Below are 26,829 nucleotides of genomic sequence, written 5' to 3'. Positions count from 1 at the left end.
AGAGTCAAAGGGATTTCTATAGGAACAGCAACACCTTGATTTTAGAAAGTTTCTCTTTTAACTTGTAACTTGGAGGTTTTTACGCTCTGCTGAGTTGTTGTGATTTTCTTTCTCTCCCCACTTAGTTGATGGATGCTCACACCAGCAGAGAGAGAATCATCAAAAACTGCATTGCTCAGACTTCCAGTGTAGTGAAAACTCTCAGAGAAGAGAGGGAAAAGGCCCAGGATGATGTAGCATTATTAAAGCAACTCAGGAAAGAGCAGACAAAGGTGAGTGGTAGAGCTTTTTAGATATCACTTAGAGAGGAAGAAGAGGGTGTGTTTCCCAAGCAGGAAGACCAGTGTGATGGAGACAACCTGAAGGGGACTCTGACTGACTCAGCCGGTCTTTTCCAAGGCTCTTGTTGGCTGGGTTTGTAACAACCATGTGCCCTAGCCCTCAAAACAGAGCTGCTTTTGCCCTGCAAGTGGAGCGTTTTTGGAGATCCTGTGACACAAATGCTGTAGACAAACACATATGTTTCCCCATTGTGGCTCTAACCTTCACTGGCTAACACCACTTAGTCTCACCTGGGGCTTGCTTAGTCCTTTCAAAATGCCTGAAAGTTCATTTTGCCTTCTTGAGATCTTGTCAAACTAGTATGTCTGCAAACAGCGGGTATGAGTGCCAAGATGCAAACACCAGAAGATAATGAAATAATGCTTTTGTATATGTTTCTTTCACCACATGGTTGTGCAGCCTTAAAACTGTCCCTTTTCATTGTTGCCCTGAGAAACATTGTTCTCGGCGTGTTAATTGGAGTTTCTGTCCTCTATGAGGAGCTGCCAGGCAACTTTGAAATCCACTTTTTTAATTGTTTAGTATTTCCTGGATTAATTTTTTTGAGTACCTTGTGATGGTATGAGAGAGATTTCTGGGTTTACAGAAGGCATTTTAATGTGCAAACACCCTCTCAACCTTCTGGCCTCTGGATGAAAACCAGAGGTGAACAGATGTGATCTGGATGGAGGATCAGAATTGGAGAAGGGAACCCCGCTGAAGTTTTTTCCTCATTCCAGGGCCTCATTTATAGGGGAAAGGATACCACATGTGTAGCTCTAGGAGTGGAGATTAGCAGGGATGTGAACTGTTCCATTGATTTCTCTTCCAGACCTGCTCCTCATGGCTCATGTTTGCTTTACATTTTTTTCCACACCGTATGCTTGGAGCACGTACTAAATAAGCTTATTACATTTTTTGCATACGCTGGCTAGGTGTGTCTGTTTGTGTTCAGCAGTTTAGTGAGCCTTCCTCTGTTGAGGACTATCTTAACCAGGGTTTCTAAACTTAGGGTTTCTAAACTTCGAGTTTCCAATGTAATGCTGAGTTCTCCTCATAACAGCCAGACATCCCAGTATCATTTATATAAATATATACATATATATAGTCCTATATCCTGGGTGCAGCTTTCTCTGCTGCAGTACTACAAGACTTGAAGAGATGGGTCTTGAAATTTTGCTTGAAATTTTTTCCCAGGCACTGCGTGAGTGAACTGTTTGTTCATGTGCTCTTCAGAGAAGTGCTCTGTCACGAGCTCAGATTTAAAGAAGCAGGTGACAGGCAAGTGGTTTTATTCTTAAAGCTTCACTTACGGAACTGCTAACAAGCATCCCTGTTAGTGTGGAAAACTAGAATGGTAGTTTAGTATTTTCTACGAATTTTGTTTGCAGAGCCAGTTCTTTAAAATAGTTTAGTTATTGAGCCCAGAACCTATCACTGAAACCATGAGGAGGATCACAGTGATAACGTTTAATAATTGGAGATGATCTCAAATGTTAAAAGCAATCCATGATTTGGAAACGTCCCAGAAATCTTATGAGATGGCCTCAAGTTTGCAGTTGGACTTTATGAGGTGTAGTCCCCCACTTTTTTTTTTTATTCTTGTGTGAAAGTTATTTTTCTGTTTTTCCTACAGCTCAAGTAACCTAGCTTGATAGAATACGTCCTACATTTAAGATTATGCATTTCAAATGTATATTCACTTGATTGCAATACTGATCTGGTTTCTTTTGTTATTTGTGTTTCTATTACCCTGCTAATGGTACATATTGGAGGACTTCATACAAAATTATTACTTTGAGGTCACTGAATAAGAAAACTTGGAGTAGTGTCAGTCTGGCAGCCAATTCTTTGAATCTGTTTACATTAACACATCACTGGATTATTGTATTATTTTTTTATCATCTTTACTTGAATGAAGTGTCAAAATATCCAATAAATAGATTCTGGAAATCCAAAACATACAGTATCGTGATTATTAGCTTTATCAAGTGAGTTAGGAAGACTTGTTAAAATGTCAGAGTATATTTTAGAAACAACAAATCCTCCTCTATAGCCATTTTGATTGATGCTATATTGGTATTTAGGTCTGCAACTCTGAGGAAAAGGCTAAAATAGTAGTTTTACTTAGGCTTGGTGTCAAAGGCAATTAATGTGACAGTCCAGATGATTATAAAACTTGTTCACATCCTCCAGGAGGAAAAACCTTTCTTTGAACTGCCAAGGACCTTCTGGGTTATTTTATAGAGACTAGTCCTGGTCATTTAGTCTCTTCATGGTTACTGAATTGTTATTTCAAACAGTTTGAAGTGTTGAGTAGGTAAAAGTCCATCCACCAACTGTAGTAACTGTGTGTGTCTGGACATCTTACTTTGAAGGTTTTTGATGGGATTCCTGTCTTGACTTGCACCTGTTCACCAACTCTAATTGGAACTATGTCTTTGAAATGGATAAACTCCAATCATCAGTCTGTTGCGTTAAAGACTCCAACAAAAATACATCCTAAATGTAGGCAAAAATGACAGATGGTTCTTATATCTCCTACTATTGCTTCAGGGTCTCGTGGTAGGGTTAAATTACCACAGATCACCTGAACACAACTGTCACACCAGCCCCTTGGAGTTTCTAATAAGTGCAAAACAAAGAGATTCTTGTGTTTCTCATGGATTGAGTGAGTGCTCAGGAGCTGTCCACTGTGGTAGCCCTTGCCAGAGCTTTTGCATCTGTGTAAACCTGAATTGTCCTGCTGTGATCACATAATATTAACTGGTTGAGATAGTGTGAACATACGTGATGTAGACCTTTTTTTGGTCAGCGCACAGAATAGATGCAAAGGAAGCAGAGAAGCTCTCTTCATGATCTTAATTCTAAATCCAGAATCTGACATCTGTGTTCAGTCCTAGCTATGTTGCCAGCTCCCTATATGACTCCAATAATGCCTGTGTGGAGGAATTGACAACTCAGGGCTTCAGAGCTAACCCCAGCACTGGCATTCTCTGTGTTGAGTGCTTGAATTAAGTGTAGTTATTTTTGTCTGTGAAGACATTAATGTTAATCAGCTGCTTGCTAGCAAATCTTGACAGGTAATATTTAAAAACAGAGTGTTAGTAATCAGGAGCTACCTCTGCCAGGCTTGCATGGCGAGTCTGCCTTCACCATGCCCTTGTAGACTTCGGTCTCCCTGAATATTGGCTGAATGGAAAGGCCAGGCTTTCAGGAGGATTACACATCGTGCCCTTCAGTTTGCATTATCGGAGGGGACGTGCACCTGGTCCTGGGGTTGTGGTCTAGAAAGTTGCAATGGTAGTAAATACTGATGGCTGCATCGAGGCCTGTTTGACAATAACCCTTTATCTGTTACTTTCTGCAGTTGAAACTGATGCAGTCGGAACTGAATGTTGAAGAAGTGGTAAACGACAGAAGCTGGAAGGTACTCAGTCATTTAAAATAGCGATGATGTTCTGTCCTGACAGACAGTCCTGCACTGGAGGTGTGGGATTGGTGCCTTATGAGGCAGGTTAATTAGAAATAGGGGAGGGCAGTGCTGGGGGAAATGTTTTAGGTCAGTCATTTTCCCAGTTCTGGATGCAGAGATCAGAGTTTTTCAGCTGCACTGCAAAGAAAAGCATCTGATTCAGAGGGGAGGAAGGACTGTGGAGTACTCCCTTTCTCCTCCTTGCCCAGGAGCTAAGGACTCTGTAGACTTCTGTGGTGGCCTGTCTGAAAAGCTTTGCTGGGTCTTTAACAATGTCAGAGTGATGAGTCGTTCAGATTTGGCCCTGTTTGGTACTGATCGTGCTTCTGAGCAGAGGCCAGAGGAGGGTGGGGCTGTAGAAGTTGAACCTTTTCCTCGTAGAGCTTCTGCAAGTCCAGACTGATGCTCCCATATGCAAAGGGTAGGCTTGCTGTTGCTCTCCTCTGTCAACAGAGGGGGCAGATCTCCCTCTGAATTGATGTCCCCAGCCACTGTCTTGTTACTGTGATTTTAACACTGAGCTTAAATTCTGAGGTGCCTGTGTTCTGTCACTGCAGCATTCGCATCTAGCATCCTCTTCTGGTTTGTTGCATCTTTTCAGAGCTTTCAGTACTGCGTAGAGAACCTCTTGCCCTCTCTAAATGCAAAAAGGATTTTTACAAATAGCTAGTACTTGCTGCATCTCTCTTCTTAATCTCTGCTTCAGGATTTTAGTCCCCTAGATTGCATTGTGTAAAGGCAATACAGCTTTAAGTCTTATGTATTCTTGGAGGTCTAGTCACCACAGTACATCTCAATGCAGGCTGATTAGATAAGAATTTACATGGTTTTCCAGGTATGCTTTGCCATCAGTACTACCTCTGTACTGCCTGAAAAACCTAATCATGCTCTTAAGCTTAATGAATTTTAAACCAGCTCAGATATGACTAAGCAGCGCCACAGCCTTAACAACATGCTGCAGGTTACCGGTGCAAATATTTTATGGTGACTCTGCTCTAGGGGGCCAACAGCTGCCTCCATCTTCATTCTGAAACCCCCTAAACTTAGAACTGATGCCAGTAATTTCCTGTAGGTGCATTAAGCTTTTGCTAGTGACAGAAATGTCTAATTTTTTTCTGAAGAAGGGGAGTTCTGAAGTTGGAGAGTTTATGAACAATGAGGTATGCATGGTGCAGGGATATTTTAGCATTGAGCCGCCTGTAAAAATATGTTATTGAAGGAATTAGAACCATAGTTGTGAACCAAATGCAGTATGTTATATGGAAGTGGTTATTGGTTTGCATGTGAGGAACTCCACTCTATTTTAGTGTTGCAGACTTTTAATTGGAGAGTACATATATATTTACATTAACCCTAATCAACTGAAAAGTGATTGGAAAAATCTGATTAGGAAACCGTTATTTTCAAACACACACTCTGGGGAGCTGTAGCAATAGTGCCGTACAGGAAAATGCTGCTTTATAGAAGTGCATGCAGTGGAATTTTGTTTGGCTGATACCAAACAAGGAATTGACTTGCAAAACAAGACCCTTGTGATACTCCCTGTACAGCTTCTCCGCAGTGGAGTTTGTCGTTGCAGTGTTTTGTATTAATTCGCAAAAAACAACAGCAGAATCAGACTTCTGCATAGCAACACAAATGTTAAGATTTCTCAGACACTGTTTTTCCTGTCTGAAAAATTAGGATAGCACTTCCCAGGTAGACTGATGGAGTTAAATGGCCTGTCTAACACACAGAGATCTGTGGGTCAGTGATCCTAAAAGTAGGAGATGGGTAGTAAGATTGCAGTATTGATCTTCCACAGTCTGAGAGTCATGTTAAAGGTGCTTTAAAAGTTTTCATGACAGCAAGCTGGTTTGTTGTTTGATGCAAGAGTCCCTTACAGTGTCTTCGAGTGTATTTCCAGTACCCTTTAAGACTTACATGCCCTTAAAATGTCTTTGACAGACAATGGACAAGAGTGGTGCAATTTTGTTAGTATTAAAATGTTTCTAAATAGGAACCCTTTGTGGCTCTTTAATTTCTACAGTTTCCTTCTATCACTTACCTGATCTCAGGCCTTTACATGCTTTTAACTTTTCCAGAGGTGTCCATTGCATGTGGTAACGTAATAGGACAGGCTGGCTGCGTGTGTGTGAAAGAAGCTATATCACATCTTTTGTTTTCTGCAATATGAAGCAGTTTTTAATATGTGTCTGTTTCTTGAAGTAAATTAAGTTTGAAAATAAGTTGAAAATTACTCAAAAATTTTTAAGAATCAGTGCTACAACTAATGCATGCTCCAAACTTCACTTTTGCTGAAGTTGCCATGTGTTCTGAACTCTGAATAAGGAGGTGAGCTGTAGAAGATTCTAGGAAGGTACAGTTTAAAACATATAAAGTGATGCATAACTTCTCCAAAATTACAAGACCACTCACTTTGCACGTGAAGCCAGTAGGAGAGTTCATGAAACCTGATATCCTGAATATCACAGGCATTTAGATCTGAAAAGTCCCTGGACAGCTTGGCAAAACTCCTGCTCTTGCAGGAGTGCTGATGGGGCAACTAATAACTGCCAGTGCCTCAACTTGGTGCTAGGTGGTGCTCGTGTTGCTTTTCAGGACGTGCAATGGACAAAGTTTGGAGCCAAAATGCTAACTATATCGCTTGTAAAGAGCACCTGTAACTTTTGTGGAGCTTATGTCTTGTGCTTTTGATTCAGACTGCTTTACTTTAAATAGTCGCGTTTATTGGCTGTCCTTAGGGTAAGCAGTCTGTTTGACAAGGCCTGCAGTTCATTCTCTAGTTTTGTGTGCTAAATTTTACCCAGAAAGGTGCCAGAGGCGAGAGCGGCATGCCCTTTGCAGTAGGAGGGCCGGCAGCATCAGCATCTGTGATTAGATAAGTAAAAGTGCAAACCTGGCTTTCGAGAGCCCTTACACCTCTTCTTAGGTGTCACAGCAATGTAAAATGTGTTTGCTTGGGAAAGACAAGAATACAGTGTCCAAATTTAACAGAACACAGCTGGTCAGGAGCCTTCCACTTCAAAAAAAAGGCATTATCATCTTTGAGGATGACAGACTACCAGGATTATAAGCCTGCCTTATCTGAGGGAGAACACTTTTAGTGCTGTGCAGTCCCCCAGCATCAGGCTGCAAACTCTGGATTCACTAAAGCCGGGAGAGAAGGTGAATGGAGACAGATGCCTTGGTAAGTACCATTTATTGGTACAGCAGGGCTGGGCAGCTTGAGATGGGTGCTGTGTGAGGGGGTATTGCCTGAACTAGCTCTGAAGTTCTGTTCATCTCCTGGATGAGGGCTGATTTGCTTTTGCTCTTCTGTTTTGGTGTCTCAGGTATTTAATGAACGTTGCCGAATTCACTACAAGCCTCCGAAGAGTCAATGATGTGGGGTATTTTTCATCAAGGTGGTCCATAACCATGAGAGCCAAACTGGAAAGAGACCTTGGGTGAGCTGTATTGGGACCCTCCAGAACCAGTAGAACCCAGTCTTATTTGTTTTGGACCTGCTTAGCTGAAATACTAAGGTTGAAGTGATTCTCCTGTAATTAAGAGAAAACAACTCATCTTTTGTACAAAATATGTGAACAAATGAGTTTTATAGTATTAAAATAATTTTCAAATGGAATGCGAAACTGGCATCTTTCTTGAACTTCTACAGCTTCAACAGTCCTAGAGGGGGAAAAACTGTGAAAACCAGCTCTGAGCAGGACTCTCCCTGAACTGGTGCTTTCTAAACTATCAGTGAACATGGTGTGTTTTTGCAAATAACCAACTAAAATCTGAAAAGAAGTAAAAATGACAGAATGATCAGCAAGTATAGATTCAGCATCCCTGAAAGTAAGAAGCTACCAGCATTGTTCTGAACCTACTCAGCACTAGCAGCGCTGGTTCAGAGTTGCATGTGGATACAGGTTTGCCATTTTCCCACAAAACTGGCAGGCAGCATCTGTTGCATGCTGTCCTTTGGTCTGTGTTACCAAGTTCTGGATTTTTTATTTAAATAGGGAATGTAGTGTCAATTAAAACCACTTTGGGTTGGAGGTAAAGATATGTCTCATTTGGGAATGAGACAGTTAACTATCCAGTGACCCCATTTTTGTCTCTCCCTCTGAACCTCTACAATTAGTTCTGTAGGTGAATATTGCATTTTAACTGAGAAAACAGCTGTGTGTATCTGATCCTGTTGATTCTGGCCACAGTGGTGTATTTAAAAAGCTTTGATGCAACACCCTTGGAGTAATACCGCATTTAAAAGCAGATAAGTAGGAGGAAAGCAGCATTGCTATAATCATACTTTTATTTTTTACTGACGCTAATTGGCTGACAGGCAAATGACAAGGTCTGCTTTGTTGCTGGCTGTTACATTACTGCTTTGTGCCTAGCTGTTTTACTACTTAGTGATAAGTCTTTAAGAACCATTGAACTTGAACAGAGTCTTAAAAGTATGGGCCTCATCTTGCAAACACTTTGGAATTCAGTAATGGCACTGAAATGACTATACACTCATTTCCCTAAAAGCTCTGCATTTGTGGGGGGTGGAAAGTAAATGGAGGAACGTACCTGTGTTACTGAAAGCTGGCAAAACTCTGTTCAGCATCATCTGTTTTATAGTTCTTTGTCCAGTAGAGACTTGGACTACTTGGTGGCCTTTATTTTTAGGCAGCAAAGTCATTTATTCTCACTTTTCTTTGAGAATGAAGCAGAAATTTATCTTAAGACTTCGAGGATGTAAATCCTAACGTTCAAACTTCATTTTTTTTCCCCTTTTTTTCCCCAAGGTACTGGAACTGCTCTAAGCAGAACTTTACTCCAGTTGGAGCGCTCATCTCACTTTCGAAGTATTCTCATTGTTTTTCTGCAACTCTGAAAGCAGAAAGCCTATTTGTTCTTCAGTGATTCAATTCTTATAATTGTGTATCCTCAAAGTGGAAAGCAAATACTGCTCAGAACTGTGGGCTGATTTGCCAGTAAACTAATTTCCACTGGAGGTGGCCCACTAATGAGATGTTGAGAACAGTTAGTTTTGGTTTCAAATATTGACCTCTAATATAGGTGTCAAAAATATTTGTTCTCTCCAGGGCCTGTATCTGCAACTGCAGGGTCAGATTTTCCTTTTAAGCCAGTTGTATGATAGAAACTTCTGCCAGCATGTATAGAGTTGGCATCAATGCTCTTGAAATTTAAGCTTTTGTTGTATTTCTGTAGAAACTAAAGATTGTAAAGAGAATTAATCATTGTCCTCCTCTGTCCATCCAGATGTTTGCTCAGCTGTTGTGGGGAAACTTCACTTAAGCAGATGCTGTGAAAATGACCTGTGAAGTGGATGTGTGATACATACACAGATTTTTTTTTTTTTTTCAGTAGACCAGCCTAGCATTTGTTATGAGAACTATGGAAAAAATCTCAACCCCAACATAGCACTATTTTTCCTTTGAGTATAAGGCTAAACAAGTAGGTCTATACAAACCTGTATATGACAAACTTCTGACACCATAAGAAGACGTCTAAGTCCCAAACATCCCTTTTTCAGGTGTTTGCAGCTTGTATTCAGAGTGTTGCACTAAGAAGTTGAATTACTCTGTTTAGTTTGCTCTGAGCACAGAGGGATATCTCTTATAGTACATGGCAAATCACATGGATCAGAGACTGTTTGAATCTTGCTCTTGAACTTAGTGGAACTTAAGGTGAGTAACTGGAATTGCATGCCATGCCTGGGGGCACAGGGAAGGAGAAAATGGCTTTGCTGTATTTTGAGTACTTCAGATCTGCCTGTGGAGTGGGATGGTTTGTGATGATACGCAGATGGCCTTGGTCTGAGCCTTGGGCCATCCTAAACAAAGGCAGTTAAAATCTCTCTGTCTAGTGATCCCTGTCCATTCTAGCTAGGATCATGCTTAGTCTGCAACTGAGTCCTGCTTCAACTTCAACATCAAGGTAGTCACAAAATTACTGGACTGGTTGATGTCATATGTGAATCAAACAAGGGACCCCACAAATACCAGGATCTCATCCTTTTCCTGGTTCTGGTTTTTATTTTTGCAAGTAAAGGCACTTGAACAAAAAGCACAACTGATGCCTCTGTCCAGAGTCTAGATCTCCTGCAGGTGGCTTACCCCTTTGGGGCTCTCCTGTTGCTTGGAAATAGTGAATATGGAATGGAGAATGGCTTGGAAAGTCCTCTCAAGCGTGTGCTGCTTATTCCCTTCTGTGAAATAGAAAGAGGTGTCTTTTTTCTGGCACTCAGTGCTGTTGCCTTCTGCAACCTGTAGGCACTCAAGACTGATGAAATAGGTAATCTCTTCACAGAATTGTTTTAAGGATTGAATTTGTTTGTCTTGAAGCAGACCAAGGCAAAGAAGCTTTTTACTGGTATCATAGGCTCAGCATAGGTGAGAATGTGGTAACTACATGTTGCTGAATTTCAGGTTTCTGTTAATCCTAGTTGATGTACAATGTCGGAAATCTTTTGAAATCAGTGGGTAGCAGGAAACCTTTTCTTTAGAGAAGCTTGTTGAAATTCAAGGCTGTTGTTACTGTGATGATGACAAGTAGATCTTCAATTGTTAGATAGAGGGTTGCTTTCCTTTAGCAGCTCTTTAAAATGATGCAGACCACATGTCATTTCATCCAGTCATAATTACGTGTCTTGTCACTGCAAAACTGACTGACCTACTGGCTTAGCTTTCACAGTCATTTCTAGAAGTGGCTTAATTTCTTATTTTAAAATGACTCATAAATACATAACCCTGGGGTTTGGATTTTGTTTTTTTTTTTTCTTCTTTGTTTTGTTACTGTATCGGTGTTTTTATTGACTATAGCTGCTACTTCTTAAAATTGCTTACACGGGATCAAAGAGTAGGGACCTGCAAGCTGTGAAGATTTATTTCTTCATTGTTGGAATAGTACATAGTATGAGATGTTACTCAGCTTTAAAACTGTAATGAATACTAGTGCTGTTCTCCCAGCACAGATTCTCCAAGTTAGCAGCAGTACCGTTAAGAGAAATTGCCATCTGTGCAAATGGTGAGCGTAGGCTGGAATGGTATGTAATGTAATATCAAACATGTCTCAGATACTGAAGTGGAGACACTCACTAGCTTGTCAGTGTTGTGCAAGAGATGGAATGGGGACAGCTGTTCCAAATGCTGCTTCATTAGCTCCAAAGTTTAATGGGGAGAGGTGTGTAGATAAGTGTTGCCTGGGATAGTCTGTTGACAGGGATCATCCCTGATAGCAGGTCTGTGAAACATCAGCATTTCAAAGTGACTTCATGAACTATGTGTGCAGGATGAGTACTGCATCCCAGTCTTAGAAATACCACTAGATTTTGGGACAGCCATTAGCACTCCCACAGAAAGAAAACAGTCCAATTGGCCTGTGTAAGCTTTAGCATTGGCTTACTGACCATTGGTGTTGTTTTCCCATCCCTTCTACACAACTCTATGCATTCTGAGGAAAAAAAAGAAACCCCAACAGTTCTTATGCTTTGAAGTCGAAAACGCAGAAATAGAGTCCAATGAATGATTTCCATGCAACATTAACATCTTTAGTTTCATACCTAGAGTTTTCCCAAGTTTATAGATTAACCCTCCTAGTCTTTGTGCTCAGTGTATTTCTTAGTAATCAGAATCAGGAGTTCTCCAGGGAGGCACTGCTGCCTTGGGGATCTTACCAATATCCCTTCTCAGGGGAGTTAGTTCATCCTGGTGAGTGGAGAAGTTTATAAAATACCCTCATTTAGCACTGGTGCTGCATGGTTGTTGGATGCATTCTGTGGCTTCTGGCATGAGTAAGGTGAGCTTGGTCTTCTAGTTCAGTTAGCTCATCTGTCCTGCTGTGTGAATAAGATGCATGGTAGGAACACAGTTGGAAGATGACCAGCATTTGGGTGAATCAGCAGGGTCTTGTGCAAAAGATGGCATTTGAGCTCATCAGCTTGAATTGTCAACTCTGCAAATTGGGCTGTGAGGAACTCCTCATGTCAGGTGGTGAATTTGGAGAAAGTGGCAGACTTCCAGTTTTAACATCTCCCATTCCCTTTATTCCCAAGAACTGGGAACGTTCTCTGTTCAGAAAGATGTTGTCTCAGGACAACTGTTTTTCCTCAAATGCCTTTCATCCACTTCCGTAACACTGCTACTCAAGTTTGGGAAATTCTGCAACATCCTTATCGGTAACATGCTCTTGCCTTGATCTGTTGAGTTTAGGGCCCTTACAGGCTCAGTTTCTCAATCTCTAGTCCTTTGTACCAAGAACAGGCCTTGAAGTTAAATATAAAGTACTTGTTTACAGTTCATTGCATCACTTGTCATCCTTGAGGAGAGTCAGTAGGTTGGTTAGGACACCGATAAGTCTGTACTGCACGACCAACATTGCTGGGCCATGAACAGGCTTGTTTAGTGAATTCCCCAATGCTGATTCCAGCAGAAATGCCCATTGCCTGTGTGCAGCATGTACTCATTTCACCCCCCTCCCATAGACCCGCCCCATGGGACTAAAAACTGTCTGGTCTGTTGCTACTTCTGTGGTCCTAGCTCTGCAACAACATACCTCCTATTTGCTGGAGAGGGGGATGGCAGGAGTACCAAAGGGGACTAGTTTTTCTGTGGTCTTGAACTGTTAGCTCTTGCTAGCCTTTCCTCAGTGGGTTGCATGTGCTTTGAGCTTTGTACATTCATAATGGTCATGGACATGACTGTGTCATATGTCTGTAACTGCAGAGTGAATTCTTCTGACAGTATATTCTGCATGTTACATATTTCAACAGTGTATGAAATCTAAGAACCTTGAAATTAGAACAGCTATTGTATACACACAACTGCTGTAGTGAGAGGGATTGTACTTTGTCTTCCAGGAAATTGGCACTAGAGTTTCAATAAAAATGTAAATGGTACTGCATATACAGTTGTTATTATGATTGCCTGAATGGAACTATAAGTTTGATAGGAAGGAAGCAGTAATAACTTATTTGCAGTAGTCACCTGAACCTAGGTTTTTTCCCCTTCTGGTTCTGGTGTGTACCTTAGCACCTTTGCGGTCAGGCAGAGGGAAGTAAATTGTGGTCTGCTCCCATTTCCCACTTGGAAGGATGTTGAGGCAATACAATTTCAAGTTGAATGGGAGCTGTGCTAAGGAAATTAATGCATGCTTTCTTCTGACCTTGAATGGTGTTGGGAAATACTGGGTGTGACTTTGATCTGTTTCCTAAGTGCACAGACTAGTCATTCGCACATGGGTGGAGAGGCAAGAGGTTCTAGTTTCAGCCCAAACCAACTGTCATAAATTGTGGGTGGCTGCAGGCTGTTGTTCACTTTCCTTATTGACATGGAGACTATATACACTTAAGATTTTACAGTGCTTTTTACATTTACTGTTAATATAATCAGTGCTTTACTTTGCTTTTCCCTTGTTTTCCCCGTTTTTCTCCTCCAGTTCAGTAATGGTAGGCTCTGTATGTTACAGGTCATATGACTCCATGACACATGTATGTGTGTATATATAGACAAGATGCCTGGTGACTGTTTAGACTGCGCTGAACTTCCCTCTTCAGAATCACCCAGCATTTCAAAGAAGTTACCTGCCACTATGATGACTGGGGGCTTATCAGATACTAAGCCTGCTACTCCAGAAGTCCAGCATATCGTTAACCAGGTGAGTTACAACCTATCTAAAGGTGAAGTCTCTGTGTGCGAAGGGCCGAGTCTGGAAGCTTGTGCATTCTGAACCACTGGTGATTCTGAACCACTATTTAAACTGAAGAAGCTAGCGCTGAAAATGCAAATCCCCTTGATGGCCAGTAAGTATTTTCTCAGCGTTTTGCACAGTGTATGGTAAGATCAAGATAAACCACTTTGCTGTTTCATCCTTACCTGGCATTGTACTGGCTGCCTTTGGTTAATGTTTGCATGTAATTCAAAGACCAGTTCTACTATGCCAGCACTGAGGTCACTAGTTTGAAATTAAAGGTGGTGTATTTGAAGGGAGAAGATTGTACCTGGTAGAATTAATCCCTCACTGAAAGACATGGATAGGACAAACCATGTGGTAGCATGCTCTAAAAAAAGATACATCCAGGACAGGGCTATGGATAAACAGCGTTCTGCTGGCATCTAGCACAGGGGCTGTGGGTGAGCCAGCGGGGCGAGCCAGGTAAGCTTGCCATGAGGCAGGCAGGGTGAGGCCAGTTGCCATGGTGGTTGGCTACAGGCAGCAGTCCTGTGCTGGAAGCAGCTGTGTGAACAACACCTCTGCGGATACTGTTAGCATTCTGCAGTGCGGCAACTCTTAAAAGAGTATAAAGCACATCCTGAAGAGCGAGAGGGGAACAATGTGGCATGGGAAAGCTCCTTTCCTGTCTCCTGTCTCGTGTTCCTACCCACCCACCTGATCCCCTTCATCCTCCCAGCTCTGGAAGATGAGCTTTTCCCCCTTTGGCAACTGGATGCAGCATAACTTATGCCTTGCTCGAGGAAACAAATAAGTAGTGGGGCTGTACATGTTGGCCAATACTGTTGCACAGTCCTGTGCACGCAGGGCTTGCAGCTCCCTGCTTTGCTGTGCTGTAGAGAACAGTTTGCACTGGTGCCATTCCACATCTCCTGTGAGCTTACAAAGACCAGGCAATGATGAAACCAGACTAAGGTGAGCTGGGCTGTGTGTGTGGAGAGGCAGAGCCACCAGGAGATATCTGTAAGTAGGATGTGTAGCCTGATACCAGAGTCCAGTACTTGGACCAGGTTCTTTTAGATATTCTGCATGCGGAGGGTATGATGTCCACTTTACTTAATATAGTTGATGTTGCATGAGGTTTCTGATTTAGCAGAGTGATACAAATAGACCAGTAACACAATACAGATGTAAGTCATTCTTAACAAAATACAGCAATTGCAATGCGCAGTTTAATCACAATACCGCTGGTGCTCACTGTCACAACGCTGGGCGTCCTCAGTTGCCAGGAAGAAGTATGTGGGTTGAAACAGCTCTGTTCTCTTCAAAATTCTTTAGTTCATTGTTTAGTTTTTATACTCTGTGTTGGCCACAGCCATGTATTCATGCCCCCATGCTGGTCTGGCTAACTCGAGGAGGCGTTCACATTCTAATGAACTCAAGGAGTTACACAACCCGCCGATCCACTCAACTAGATGTTAATCTAAAATGAACACTCTCTGGTTGCCTCTGATCCTCTTTGTGTTGAGATAAAAATCAACTTCTTTGCAGAAGCTGTGGTCAGTCACACCCTGCACTATTTTCTGAGTTTTGTAGGTACATCACCCTTGCCCAGCTTCTCTGAGCCTCCTTATGTTGTAGGGTTTTATTGGTCAGTCACAGCTGGGGTTGCCAGAGTTGGGCATGTGTACATGGGTGAGGGCTGGAATATGTGATAACAGGTTAGTCAGAGAGGAGATAAATTTACTGCAGAGTCTACAAAATACCTTAAAGGGCCTCCTTTGAACACTGCTAGGACAGTGTAGCCTGCCAGGTACTGAGCTCGGGTTTTAATGCTAGGTTGTGTTTTGTGTGATCAAAAGAGCCTAACCTATTGCAGTGTATATCAGAGATGAAACCATGGTGCTTAACTGTCAGTGGGCAGATGTGCTTAAAAATGTGAATGTTCATTTCAGGCTGTGTTACTGCTCACAGAATACAGGGCAAATAGGAAATCTGAAATGTGGATGTACAGATTTTCTGTTTGATTCCTGAAGAGGACTAATTATAATTTTGGTATTCTTCCATTCTCAGTAACTTTGGGAAAAATGAAAACATGATTTGTTGCTCTTTATTTTCTGCAAGGTAAAATGTTTATGCTGAGCTCTGGAAAGAGAACTCTCCCTGGTCCTTTTCCTTTGAAAAAGCTCACACTCCACTGCAGAGCCTTTGATAAAATTCTGCAAGGAAAATATTCTTGTGGAGACAACCTTACATTGAGGTAATCCTGCTCTGCTTTCAGCCAGATAACGGTGTCATGTTTAGTGGTGCAGTTCTGTGGGATTTTATGCTCTGCTAAGCAGAGAAGCAATTCTTATGATTTGAGTGAAGTTGTGAAGATCATCTGCAGACCTTGGGATGCCCAAGGTCTGTCTGCTCTTGGAATTACATATTTACTTATACCTGTGCCTTGCCTGTAGTCATCCTTAGTGACTTGGGGAATATTGTTTATTCTGTCTCCTTGCTTTACAGCTGTCACCTAAAACTGAGGCATGTTTTGGATTTAAGGAGGTGTTAGGTAAGAATTTAGGAATGTTACATTTTTCCATTTGAGGATTAAGGAGCTGTCTGCCTGCCTGATTTTACTGAAGGCTCTGTCAATAAATAACAAATGGGGAACATAGTGGTTAGAATTTGGGAAGATAAATCTGGAGAGAACTGGCTTTGTTTTGTTTTGTTCTGAGAGAGGAATAACATGTACCAAAAGTTGCCACTTACAAGCATCATAGGAGCCCCCAGACCCAGCCAGCTGGAAGAGGGTTGGAAAATGAAGTTTACCTGGTATGTTAGAGTTAGCAGCTTCTGAGTTGCAAGTACAGCTGTTGACTCCCTGTTACAGAAACCCGGTGGAAGCTGCTCAGAAGCTGCTCAGTTGATCTGGATTTTCTTAGGGTGCTTTCTGGAACCTGCCTGCTAGGAAGGAAATGTCAGGGGAGTGGCAGCCAGCTGTAGGGAGATGTGCTGAGACAGCCAATTAATTGTGTGCATTTCTGGGGAACAGGTGGGTGGTGAGAAGTGCTGACATGCTGCCGGCTCCTTTCAGGTGCAAGTGTTTATGCTTTGTAGATGACAGAAACAAGTTTTTGGGTTACATTCACTGTAGTTGCCTTTCTGTAGGGAATGTCATCAGATTCAAACAACTATATTAAAACAGTCACTGGTACGTAAATCATGATGTCTCAGACACCTGGCCAGGCTTCCACTGTTGCTCGCAGCTGTCTCCCCCGCTATCCCCCTGCCCTTTCAGCCTAGTAATTACGCAAATATTTCACCTCTGAGAGGAAAGTACCACTGTGATTGCTGGTGAACTTAAAACTTGCCATATACTTTGCGTGTTTCAGGAAAAACTATTACACCTTTTTTTTTAAAAAAAAAAAAAAGTACGCGAAAAGGCTGTAGATATCTGAACTGTGCATATTTTAAGATCTACAGGGTTGACACTGAGTACTCTTCATAAACACACCTACCTGAGCTGTGAGCATAAATGCTATCAGCACAGGTGCTATCAGCATAGAGCATTGTTTCTTCTGGAACTACAGTATCTGCAGCTGCTACGCAATAAATGAACACTGATGCTTATGCAGGTCTGGGATTGATTTCTGGCTCACAGTCTGAAGGTTGTACATCTAGTTTGGGAGATGCAAGTATGTAGTTTAGTCCTGGTATAAACTATTACAGTGGTTTGTATTTTACACGGTTCTAGATGTTTAAGGTCATATTTAGTTTAAATTACAGCTTTAGCTGCAGGGCTTCCACCAGCACTAGAATAACTCACAGGAACTACTTGATCAGGTATTTGATACTCTCAAATAACCCTGTTTATTGCAGGCCCTTGAAGAAAAACATTAAACAGATCGAGTGCAGCTCTGAGGCTGTGAAACACAACCAGGGTCTGCAGCCTCCCAGGCTGGCTGGCAGGGGTGCAGGTGTTCCAGGCACTGCTGTCCACCTGTGGCTGCTGTGGGGTGTACCCTGCTAGGGACCATGGCTTGCTACCTGGTTCCTTTGGCAAAGAATTAAAGGGGCAGCAGGTAGCAGTTTCTGTCTATGGAGCAGGATGCAGTTTAGCTGGACAGCTTTTGGGGCCGGGTGGGGGGGGGTGGGAGTCAACTAGAGTCTAATTCTAACAGGATTTGAAAGAAAGCCAGAGGCAACGCTGTAAAGAACTAAAAGAATTCATGCCTCAAGCATTCATTGACACAGAAAACCTCAAGGACAAGCTGTGGCCTTTGTGATTAGTCTAAGGAATGTCACCCAAGGAAGCGGGATTGTATCAAAGGATGCACCCCCCACTCCCTTATGGTTGTACTTAGGTCCTTAGGTGAGCCTCAGAGGGGGGTCACTGGCTCCGTTGTGTAAGCCAGATACTTTGTGGCTCCATTGTGTAAACTGATACCATGCAGACCTTGCCAAGAGGTGATAAGAGGTGAGCATCCTGCCCTAGGAAGCCAGATGATTGCTCAAGAACCAGGAAGTCAGCAAAAATCTGGAGGAACTGGGGGAGAAGTAAAGGTGGCAGGGCAAGCAAAACCACTGACTCAATTGGATGGACCCTATTTCTCCCTCAATGCACACACAGACCTGTCTCTCTTTGCCTAATAAGCTAATCTGCTGATAAGAGGAACTTAAAAGCAACAGAAAGCTTTGCTGGTTGTGTACCCCCTGCCCAAGATTACTGGACCCGAGACAATGCTGGATCAAGTGGTGGTGACTCTTTTCCTTTCCTTTTGCCTTTATCCTTTCCTTTTGCCTTTATCCTTTCCTTTTGCCTTTATCCTTTCCTTTTGCCTTTATCCTTTCCTTTTGCCTTTATCCTTTCCTTTTGCCTTTATCCTTTTTCAGGGTTAAATTGTTTTCTAATGCAACCGGTTGTTTGGTGTCCTTTCACCTTAATTTAACCTGAGAGAGGTTCACAGAACTTTTACAACTCCCAGGGCTCCCAGTCTGGGTTGTGACAAATGTTAGGAAAGAGAGGTGGAGGTCTTGGTGTAAATTAAATTATTTTGGGGGTTCTGGGTTTATTTGATTAAGGGAGTGTGTTTGAAAGGATGAGAATCAGAGTGGCAGATGTGAAAGAAAAGCCTAAATATGAATCTGCCAACCATTTTTCCCTTTCTTTTATACAGGTGAAGCCACAGTTTGAAAGCAGGGTAAATGGGACATGCGACATCTTTCAAGCCATAGTATATAGGACTCAGGTGGTTGCTGGGATCAACTACTTTATTAAGGTTTGTATATATCATAAGAGGGAGTACTCTGTAGTTAAACAGTATAGTGGCTTATAGCAAGAAAGAGAAGCAAATGTAGTAGAAGACCATCTGATGTCACTAATAGAGTTAGGGACTCTCTCCAGGTGATTATAAAATTGCTCTGTTTGGTGCTACTGTAGAACAAGAATATGAAAACGTATAAAACCTGCACTGTGCTGCTTCAGATGTGAACAATAACTTTCTTAGGATCAACTCACATCAAGATTGCCTTATCAGCTGAAATTATTTAAGCTAGTCATAGCTCTTCTCTCCTGTTTCCTTTCAAGGCAAAGTAGCTTTCCTGTTGCCTCTCTGTCCTCCAGTTGTGTTTATTATGATGAATTTGAAGTCAGCCTGAGGATCTGATGGAGAGTTAGAGCAAATTTTGTTTAAATCTAAAAAAATTTAATGCAAGCATCTCATACTCATTTCATATTCGAGGAGCGGCTGAGGGAACTGGGGTTGTTTAGTCTGGAGGAGGCTGAGGGGAGACCTCATTGCCCTCTATAACCCCCTGAAAAGAGGGTGCAGACAGGGAGGACAGTTCCTCTTGAACCAAGGAACAAGCACCAAGACAAGAGGGAATGGCCTCAAACTGCACCAGGGCAGGGTCAGACTGGCTCTTAGGAAGTATTTCTTTGCAGAAGGGGTTGTTGGGCGTTGGAATGGGCTGCCCAGGGCAGGGGGGGAGTCCCCATCCCTGGAGGGGTTGAAGAGTCGGGTTGACCCAGTGCTGAGGGATCTGGTGGAGTTGGGAACAGTCAGTGTGAGGTTAATGGTTGGACTGGATGATCTTCAAGGTTTTTTCCAACCTAGGTGATTCTGTGATTCTCTGCTGACTAGTTGTGCATGCAAGCATGTGTGTTGATGTTTCGGTTCTGTGTCAGGTGCTGCAGAGGTACAGTCTTGCCTGCTAGTTCTTCCTATATTTTCAAAATCCCCTTTCTGTTAGGGGGGAGGAACAGGTAATGCTTAATTTGGAGCCCTCCGATAGCACCATTTGTTGTCTACTAGAAAACCTTACCTGTGGATTTTAGCAGCTTTCTGTGAAGGAACATGTAAGAAATTGCTGGGCATATTTTGCAAGCGAACGCCAGAAGCGTTGCTTAGTGGCAGGCTGGCTTTCTGGAAGTAGACCAAACATTGTATTTAAGTACAAACTTAAGTACAAACATTGTATATTAAGAACTTAAGTATTCAAGATACTTCATGTGCTCTATCTTAACCCCACATGTGTGCAGACATATGCCTGGTTGGATGTGCTCCCTTGACAAGGGTCAGAATCTTTTTTTTAAAGGAATTGGCAGGTGGGGTTTGGGGGATAGTAATTCTGCAGAGAGACATTATGAGCACTGGTGCCACACTTGTCATATTCAGTTGATCCTAGGAAGGACAGACACTGCCAAACCTTCTTCTTTCCCAGGTCCTTCCTGAAAATAACTCTTTAACAGTTATTTCTGCTCTGTGGGCATCAAGGGATTGCACAGACAGACTACCTGTTATATGGCTAGTCTGAGACTTAGATCAATGATGTTTATCCTCCCCTTGCTCCTGGGAGATGTGCTTTTGCTTTGTGGACAAAGTACTGGTAGTGAAGATTTAGTGAAAATTTACGGGGGAACTGCAGCAAAGCCAGAAGTCATGCCCAGTTGCATTTCTTCCCTAATTGTCATCTTACTGCTGACTTAGGCAATGTAAAATACTTGTCTGCTGTCCTCATGACCAGACTACTCATAAAGGAAGACTGACATCTTACTAAACTTGGAAGAAATCCACTTGTAACACTGAAAACAGATTATGTGTCTCTTCTTTCCCAATCTTGCAAGTGACAGGAAATAGTTACTCATTTTAGCATTAACTGGAATGAACTCTGTCACAAGATTCTTTCTTTTATACTTCTGAATTTTCCACATCACTACTATTTTACCAACAACAGAGTTACAGCTGAGATGTAAACCAGACCAAGGCAAACATAGTGCCACAATGCAGGCACCAGAAAGCACGTAAAAACCTCTTAGATCTTAAGGCATGAAATTTTCTATTATTAACAGAAAAATATATACCTCATGCAGTGTGAGTTTAGCACCTGTTGTGCTTGGCTCTGTGTACATGAAATTATACAATTTTATAGCAAGTCTTTATGTGAGGACTTTCTGGAGGGGAAGGGGAGTTAATTTTAAAAAGTATTTATTTCAGGCACTCACACTCACTTCCACAGGCATCGGGATGGGTTGAACTGTCTGTTCAGGCAGGGATTGCAGTAATTCTGAAGACAAGGGCCTCTGGCTTTCAGGTTGTCATTGCTTCTTAGGACCATGTGCCAGTTGTGGATAGATGTTTCTGGACCTTCTAGGAGCTAACATTGTCTCTGCATCTTGCCCCACCCCCAAGTCATTAAGATTTACTTGTTGTCTCTTGTCTCCTACCCTGAGTGTCCCAAGAAGCTGTGAGCTGATGTGTTGGGATCTTGATGACTGAAATAGGATGCTATCAAAACCCTTCTCCTGTTGCACCTTCTAGTGCTTCCACACCCAAGCAGTTCCACTCATTTTTCATTTACATGGGTTTGGAAGTTTTAATTAGTTTCTGCTACCAGTTACTGTCCAGACTTGGGTTAAAAGCTGTTGAAGTAAAAAGGGAGATACACCTAAAATTGATTCTTCCAAGTATGTGAAGAGCATCCTTTTCTTTGAACCTGCTTTGATACTCACTTTCTCTCTGTTTTGATTTCTAGGTCCAAGTCTCCAACACTGACTATGTCCACTTAAGGGTGTTTCAGAGCCTTCCTCATGAGAACCAAGGTCCCAGCCTTGTCAGTTTTGAGACTGGAAAAACCAGGGATGATCCTCTCACCTACTTCTGAGAGATGATATGAAATGGTGCCTTACCTCTGCAACTCACATGTGGATTCTGCCTGTGTCAGTAAACACGTGGAAATAAAACAAATTTTGAAAGCTGTTTGTTAATCTACCACATGTCCTGTCTAGGGTCTGCTGCCTGGTAAAGCCTGAGTAGGCTCTGAAATACTACTCAAGGCTGTTTCTGCCACCTGAGGTACTATAGCAGTAAGACAGAGCATGCCCATTTCAGCTCCATGTTCAGTCTAACGTTACAGATCTTTCAGGTGCAGCAAGTCTTGCATTATCACCATGACCATCCCCTCACAGAATAGCATTTGGAGGTAACGCTTGGCTTTTTGAACTGTGAAAACACTTCAGGGTGGGGAGTTACCACCACCAAAGATGACCCTGTGTCTCCAAGCCTACTTTATTTTAGCAAAACAAGAAGTGTTATAATAAGCCAGACTTACTTTCTCCCTTTATTCCATATTGGAGGGGGTTAAAGAATTTCACCAGACTGTGGGTTATCTCTAGGCTGGCTTTATTAACAACTCAGAGTTGGGCCATCACCTCAGTGAGTGGCACCAGTTAACAAAAAGCACCCTCTATATATATGATTTTACATAACATGCAATACAAAGAGTATTTGGTGATTTCCCAGGAACTTTAAGCTCTCAATTCATCATCTATTTCAAAAGTCAATTCTATTGCACAACTTCAACTAGTTCTCATCATTCTGTTCCAATTCTTCTTCTGATGCTACTGCTCAGTGATGCAGTCTTCGGTCATCTTCCTAAACAATCTTCACCATAATTTACCTTTAGACTTCTGAGAAACGACTCAAGATGTTCTATTTAACATATACTTAACCTATGTCTAGCTTCTAATTACCTAGCTTTTCTAAATTGCTTACCCCAAGTTAATAACTTCTTATCTTTTGTTATGTCTAAAACAATATAGAAATTAAATTTCGGTAATTCAGCTTGACTGGGTTTTAAGCCAGCCATGATGAAGGCTGTACAGGGGACAAATAAGCAATATTTGCATTGAACTGTCAGTGTTGTTCCTAGAGCACCTGTACCCTATTAAAGTTGACATAGTGCTTAGGGATATGGTGGAGTTGAGAACAGTCAGTGTGAGGTTACTGGTTGGACTAGGTGATCTTCAAGGTCTTTTCCAACCTAGATGATTCTGTAATTAAATCTATAAACCAATCTTTATTAATTATTCCTGCTATTAATAATATCCTAAGAGAAAAAGATTTTCTAAAATATTTTTCCTTTTACAAGGAGGGTGTGAGCACTCTTTGGGTTGATACGAGCAAAAGCAAGTAAGCTCTGCCTAGTAATCAGGAGATGGAACAGGCTTTTCCTAAGCAATGCTGGTTACACACAGAGCATGCCTGCAACAAAAAGCCCAATAATATGTAAGGTCACTGTGCTCTTGCCTCTCACAGCTGCTCATTGTTTCTTCAGCCTGTGGCCAAGAACATGCAGCAATGTCATGTAGGTGTGGGCTTTTTGCCCTTAGTTCAGAGCCCAAGCACCATGTGCAGTCAGAAACTGATGGGAGTCTCCACAACCTCTCCAGGCAGCCTGGTCCCCTGTTTGACCATCCCTTCAGTTCTTAAAGAAAAAAAAAAAAAAGGTGTTTTTTTTCATGTCTTTATATGGAGTGTTTCAGTTTGTAGCTATTGCTTTTTTGCTCTTTTACTGCACTGAGCGATACTGAGAAGAGCCTGGCTCTTTACTGTTCTGGTGGCCCTTTACAGGCCTGGCTGGGGTACGCCCATGTCAATGTGGTGCTGGGGAGTGCAGAATGGGGGCCAGCACTCCAGACAGGGCCTCATCCATGCTGACTAGAAGAAGAACCCCTCTAGCTGCTGGCAGTGTGCTGCCTAAGGCAGCCTGTGGCTACCACTACCCACCTTGGTGGCCAACAAGATGGACGGCCAGGTCCTTTCCTGCAGAGCTGCTTCCCAGAACCCAGCCTGTACCCTTTTTCCTACCCCCTCCCCATGCAGGACTCTGCATTTCCCTTTGCTGACAGTTGGGACATGCCCATCTGCTCATCGCTGCAGCCCGTTGACATCCCTCCACCTGCTGTATCAGCCGCTTCTCTCAATTTTGTGTCATAACCAAAGCCACTGAGGAGGTGCTTGGGCTCATCAGCCAGGTCATTAATGAAAATGTTATGCAATATTGGTCCCAGTCTTGAGCCTCAGTCTACATCATTGGGGACCAACCTCTAGCCAGACTGAAATTTTTGAGTGCAGCAGTTCAGCTAGTTTGCAGCCCACTTACTGAGCACATGCTTAAATCAGTCTGCCCATGAGGCTGTTATGGAAGACTGTATCAAAGGCCTTACTAAACTCAAGGTAAATAACACCCATCTTCTCTCCTCTGCCAAGACATTTATCTCATCGTCTAAACCATGGATTGTGCCCGTCTCCTGTTTTCAATTTTACTACCCCTTCCTGATGGGTGCATAGAGAAACTGCAGACGCCCCAGAAGCCTGACCTGAATGGGCAATGAAGGCAGTCAAAATCCCTGATTATTATACCCATGGACAATTAGCAGCACTAATGTTTGAAAATGTCTTTACTCCATCTGTAATCCTGAGGTGAAATCAATTTGTTCTAGAAAACATAAGTGGGCAAGTCCAGCTTCTAAGTAACTCGACAAGTTATGGTTTAGGAGAACTGAATTTACAAGTCCAACAAGTATCAAAGATGACACTTCAAAACCATTTAGCTTTAGATACGATGTTGTTAAAAGAGCAAGGGGTATGTGGTCTGTTAAATTTAAGTGATGGACTCCAGGACTGGACCAAATTACCCAAAGTGTGCAGAAAGCTGCTTGTCTTTTTTATGCACAACAGGCATGTAATACCTGACAAACCCTCCTTGATGCTGCTAAGAGCTGAGCCCAATTGAATGAAACCTCCTGACTCCCTAAAACTATGTGCTACACCAATCCAAGACAGTTTAAGGGTGGCATTCCTGATCCAAGAGCACTTGGTGGAAACGTTAATGCCAGGAAGAAACCAAACCCAAACCCACCCCAGCAGAACCCCCCCCCTCACTTGGGGACAGATTGCACAGGAGTTGGTAACAAACATGAACAAATTACCCCTATATTAAATCACATGTGTAAAAAGATAACTGATTTGAATGAGTATAATATTTCACAGAGACGTGCGTGAGTACAGCACCTGTTGTACCTCCACAGTATATTCTTGTAGTCTCTAAAAACTTAGTTCTTAATAGTGACTGGTTTACTATTTGCTTGGTTTTATTTTATACATATGTATGCATTAATGTATACATTTTCCTCATGGATATACATTCAGACATAAAAATGCTTGGCTTCACAAAAACAACAAATCAGCTTGGAGCACTGCAGGGGAGCCACAGTTTACTTAAATGACACAATGGTTTCTAAACTTTATGTTGAATTTTGTTGCTGCCACAGGCTGTCCCACAGAGTTCATAAAACATGAAGTGACCTTTTTTTTCCTCCTGTTTCTTTGTCTAATGGATGCTCTGCCTCGAGTAGGATTCTGTAGCATTTCCTACTGCACCTTGCAAATGTTTTGACATGCAGAAATAGGATCTACATTGGCATCCAAAAGTCTGAGATAAAGTGGAAAAATGCCAGACAAGGGCTCCAAGTCCATTAGAATTTCAAGGTACAACATGGGAAGAACAGTTAAAGGAATTTACAGTATAGGGTGTAGAGAACAACCACCTGACAGATACAGTGATAAACAATATTAAGAGAATGTATTAAAATAATGTCAGTAAAAGTGGAAATTTAAATATGCTATTTGGAAGTGATCAGTGACATGTATGTCAGGTCAATTATAACCCTATCAGGTGAGCCAGGGTGATGGCTTATGGACTTAGGTAAGATGGATCACCACAAATCAGCAGGGAGATCTGATGGTTACCAGTGCCAATGGAAAAGGCAACGAAATTAATGAGATGGATAATCCCTTCTTTTTGAAACCAGTTCAAAAGAACAACGTTTTCCCTTTCTCTTACAGGAAGAAAACTGGATCATCATTTGCCAAACCAATCCACCCCATCAAAAGAGTGTTGGACCCCAATGAATACTGTCAATGTTGTATTTTGGTATCAGTTTATCAACTATCATTTTTAGTAATAATTCTAGTATGTATTTACCATTTCTCATGCAGACCCTGGTCGTCCTCTCTTCTGGGAGAGGAAAACAAGGTGGAAGTAAGACTCCTTCAAACCTTGTGTGGGAATTAATTCTTGAGTTTATAAAAATGTGGAATGCAACTAACCAAGGGATATGCATCGCCCTTCCCCAGTCTGCTGAACAACGATTAAGATTCTTTCTCACGTCACCCAACATTAAATACAACTTGAAAATTAATCAAACCATAGAACCTTATGTCCAATTCCCCACTATTTGGGCAACTTATTTTAAACGAAGAGCAGATTACATTTTAACAAAGGGCTCTTTAGAAATAGATATAAATGTCCACATTTTAGACCAGTGTGATACCCACATTGATTAAGCATGATTTCCTCTTTGTAAACCCATGCTACTTCCACTCAACTTCTTGTCCTTCATGTGTTTGGAAATGGCTCCCCATCACTTTCCAGAGACTGAGGTGAGGCTGATGAGCTTGTAGTGCTCCAGATTCTCCTTCTTGCCCTCTTGAACATTTTTTTTCTTCCAGTCCTCAGGAACCTGCCCTGATGCCCTTTCAAAGGGTGTGAAGTATGGCCTTGCAGGGACACTGGCCAGCTCTCTAAGCACCCGTGGGTGTAGCCCCTCAAGTCCATGGCACTGTCTACGTCCAGTTTGTTTAAGTGTTTCCCTAACCTGAACCAGCTCTGCTGAGGGAAGTCTTCCTTTCTCCAGACTTTCCCACTCACCTTAGGGACCTCAAATTCCTGAAGGCAAGTCCCGCCAGCAGCAAGTGCTTCAGCCTTTTCTGTGTCCCTGGCTCCACTGAGCAGAGCCCACATTTTCCTCAGTGTCTCTTTTGCTGCTGCTATACCTTCAGAAACCTTTCTTGTTATCTTTCATGTCTCTCTCAGGATTAAAATGAAGTATTTCTAATTAAAACACAAAATAAACATAAGGTTATCTGGAATATAAAAAGCACTCATGGAAAAAAAACCTCTTGAGCAAGGTAATAACTAACACTGAAAACCAGTAAAGAAAACAGTGAAACGCCAGTCAAATATGCCATCTT

At 42.1% G+C, this 26,829-nt stretch overlaps 2 protein-coding genes across 4 annotated transcripts; both read left to right on the top strand.

Moving 5' to 3' along the window:
- Positions 1–128: 128 nt before the first annotated feature.
- CCDC58 (coiled-coil domain containing 58) lies at positions 129–7,450 on the top strand. The gene is made up of 3 exons (XM_026861179.1): positions 129–272; positions 3,692–3,751; positions 7,132–7,450. The coding sequence occupies exons 1-3, from the start codon at positions 129–131 to the stop codon at positions 7,180–7,182; spliced, it is 255 nt and encodes an 84-aa protein (XP_026716980.1). The 3' UTR covers positions 7,183–7,450.
- Positions 7,138–21,710, top strand: LOC113486840 (cystatin-A-like). 3 transcript variants are annotated; one of them, XM_026861137.1, is made up of 5 exons: positions 7,138–7,245; positions 9,056–9,483; positions 13,262–13,450; positions 18,631–18,732; positions 21,488–21,710. In XM_026861137.1, the coding sequence occupies exons 3-5, from the start codon at positions 13,286–13,288 to the stop codon at positions 21,614–21,616; spliced, it is 396 nt and encodes a 131-aa protein (XP_026716938.1). In that variant the 5' UTR covers positions 7,138–7,245; positions 9,056–9,483; positions 13,262–13,285; the 3' UTR covers positions 21,617–21,710. The 3 variants fall into 3 exon arrangements, with proteins under 3 accessions (XP_026716938.1, XP_026716930.1, XP_026716947.1); XM_026861129.1 differs by having other exon boundaries at positions 9,056–13,450; XM_026861146.1 differs by lacking the exon at positions 9,056–9,483 and having other exon boundaries at positions 7,155–7,245.
- The last annotated feature ends 5,119 nt before the right edge of the window (positions 21,711–26,829 follow it).

This window comes from Athene cunicularia (assembly GCF_003259725.1).
Source record: "Athene cunicularia isolate RWA chromosome 1 unlocalized genomic scaffold, athCun1 chr1_part1, whole genome shotgun sequence".
In the NCBI taxonomy this organism is placed as follows: Eukaryota; Metazoa; Chordata; class Aves; order Strigiformes; family Strigidae; genus Athene; species Athene cunicularia.
The sequence above is the reverse complement of the archived record's forward strand: the minus strand, read 5'-3'. Positions and strand labels throughout refer to the sequence as shown.

Bases quoted from the DNA above. Each gene is read 5' to 3' on its own strand.
- CCDC58 (XM_026861179.1), top strand. From the start codon at position 129: ATGGATGCTCACACCAGCAGAGAGAGAATCATCAAAAACTGCATTGCT. The intron at 273-3,691 runs GTGAGTGGTAGA...TACTTTCTGCAG, and splicing joins TCAGGAAAGAGCAGACAAAG to TTGAAACTGATGCAGTCGGA. The intron at 3,752-7,131 runs GTACTCAGTCAT...TTGGTGTCTCAG, and splicing joins TAAACGACAGAAGCTGGAAG to GTATTTAATGAACGTTGCCG.
- LOC113486840 (XM_026861137.1), top strand. From the start codon at position 13,286: ATGTGTGTATATATAGACAAGATGCCTGGTGACTGTTTAGACTGCGCT. The intron at 13,451-18,630 runs GTGAGTTACAAC...TCTTTTATACAG, and splicing joins TCCAGCATATCGTTAACCAG to GTGAAGCCACAGTTTGAAAG. The intron at 18,733-21,487 runs GTTTGTATATAT...TTTGATTTCTAG, and splicing joins GGATCAACTACTTTATTAAG to GTCCAAGTCTCCAACACTGA.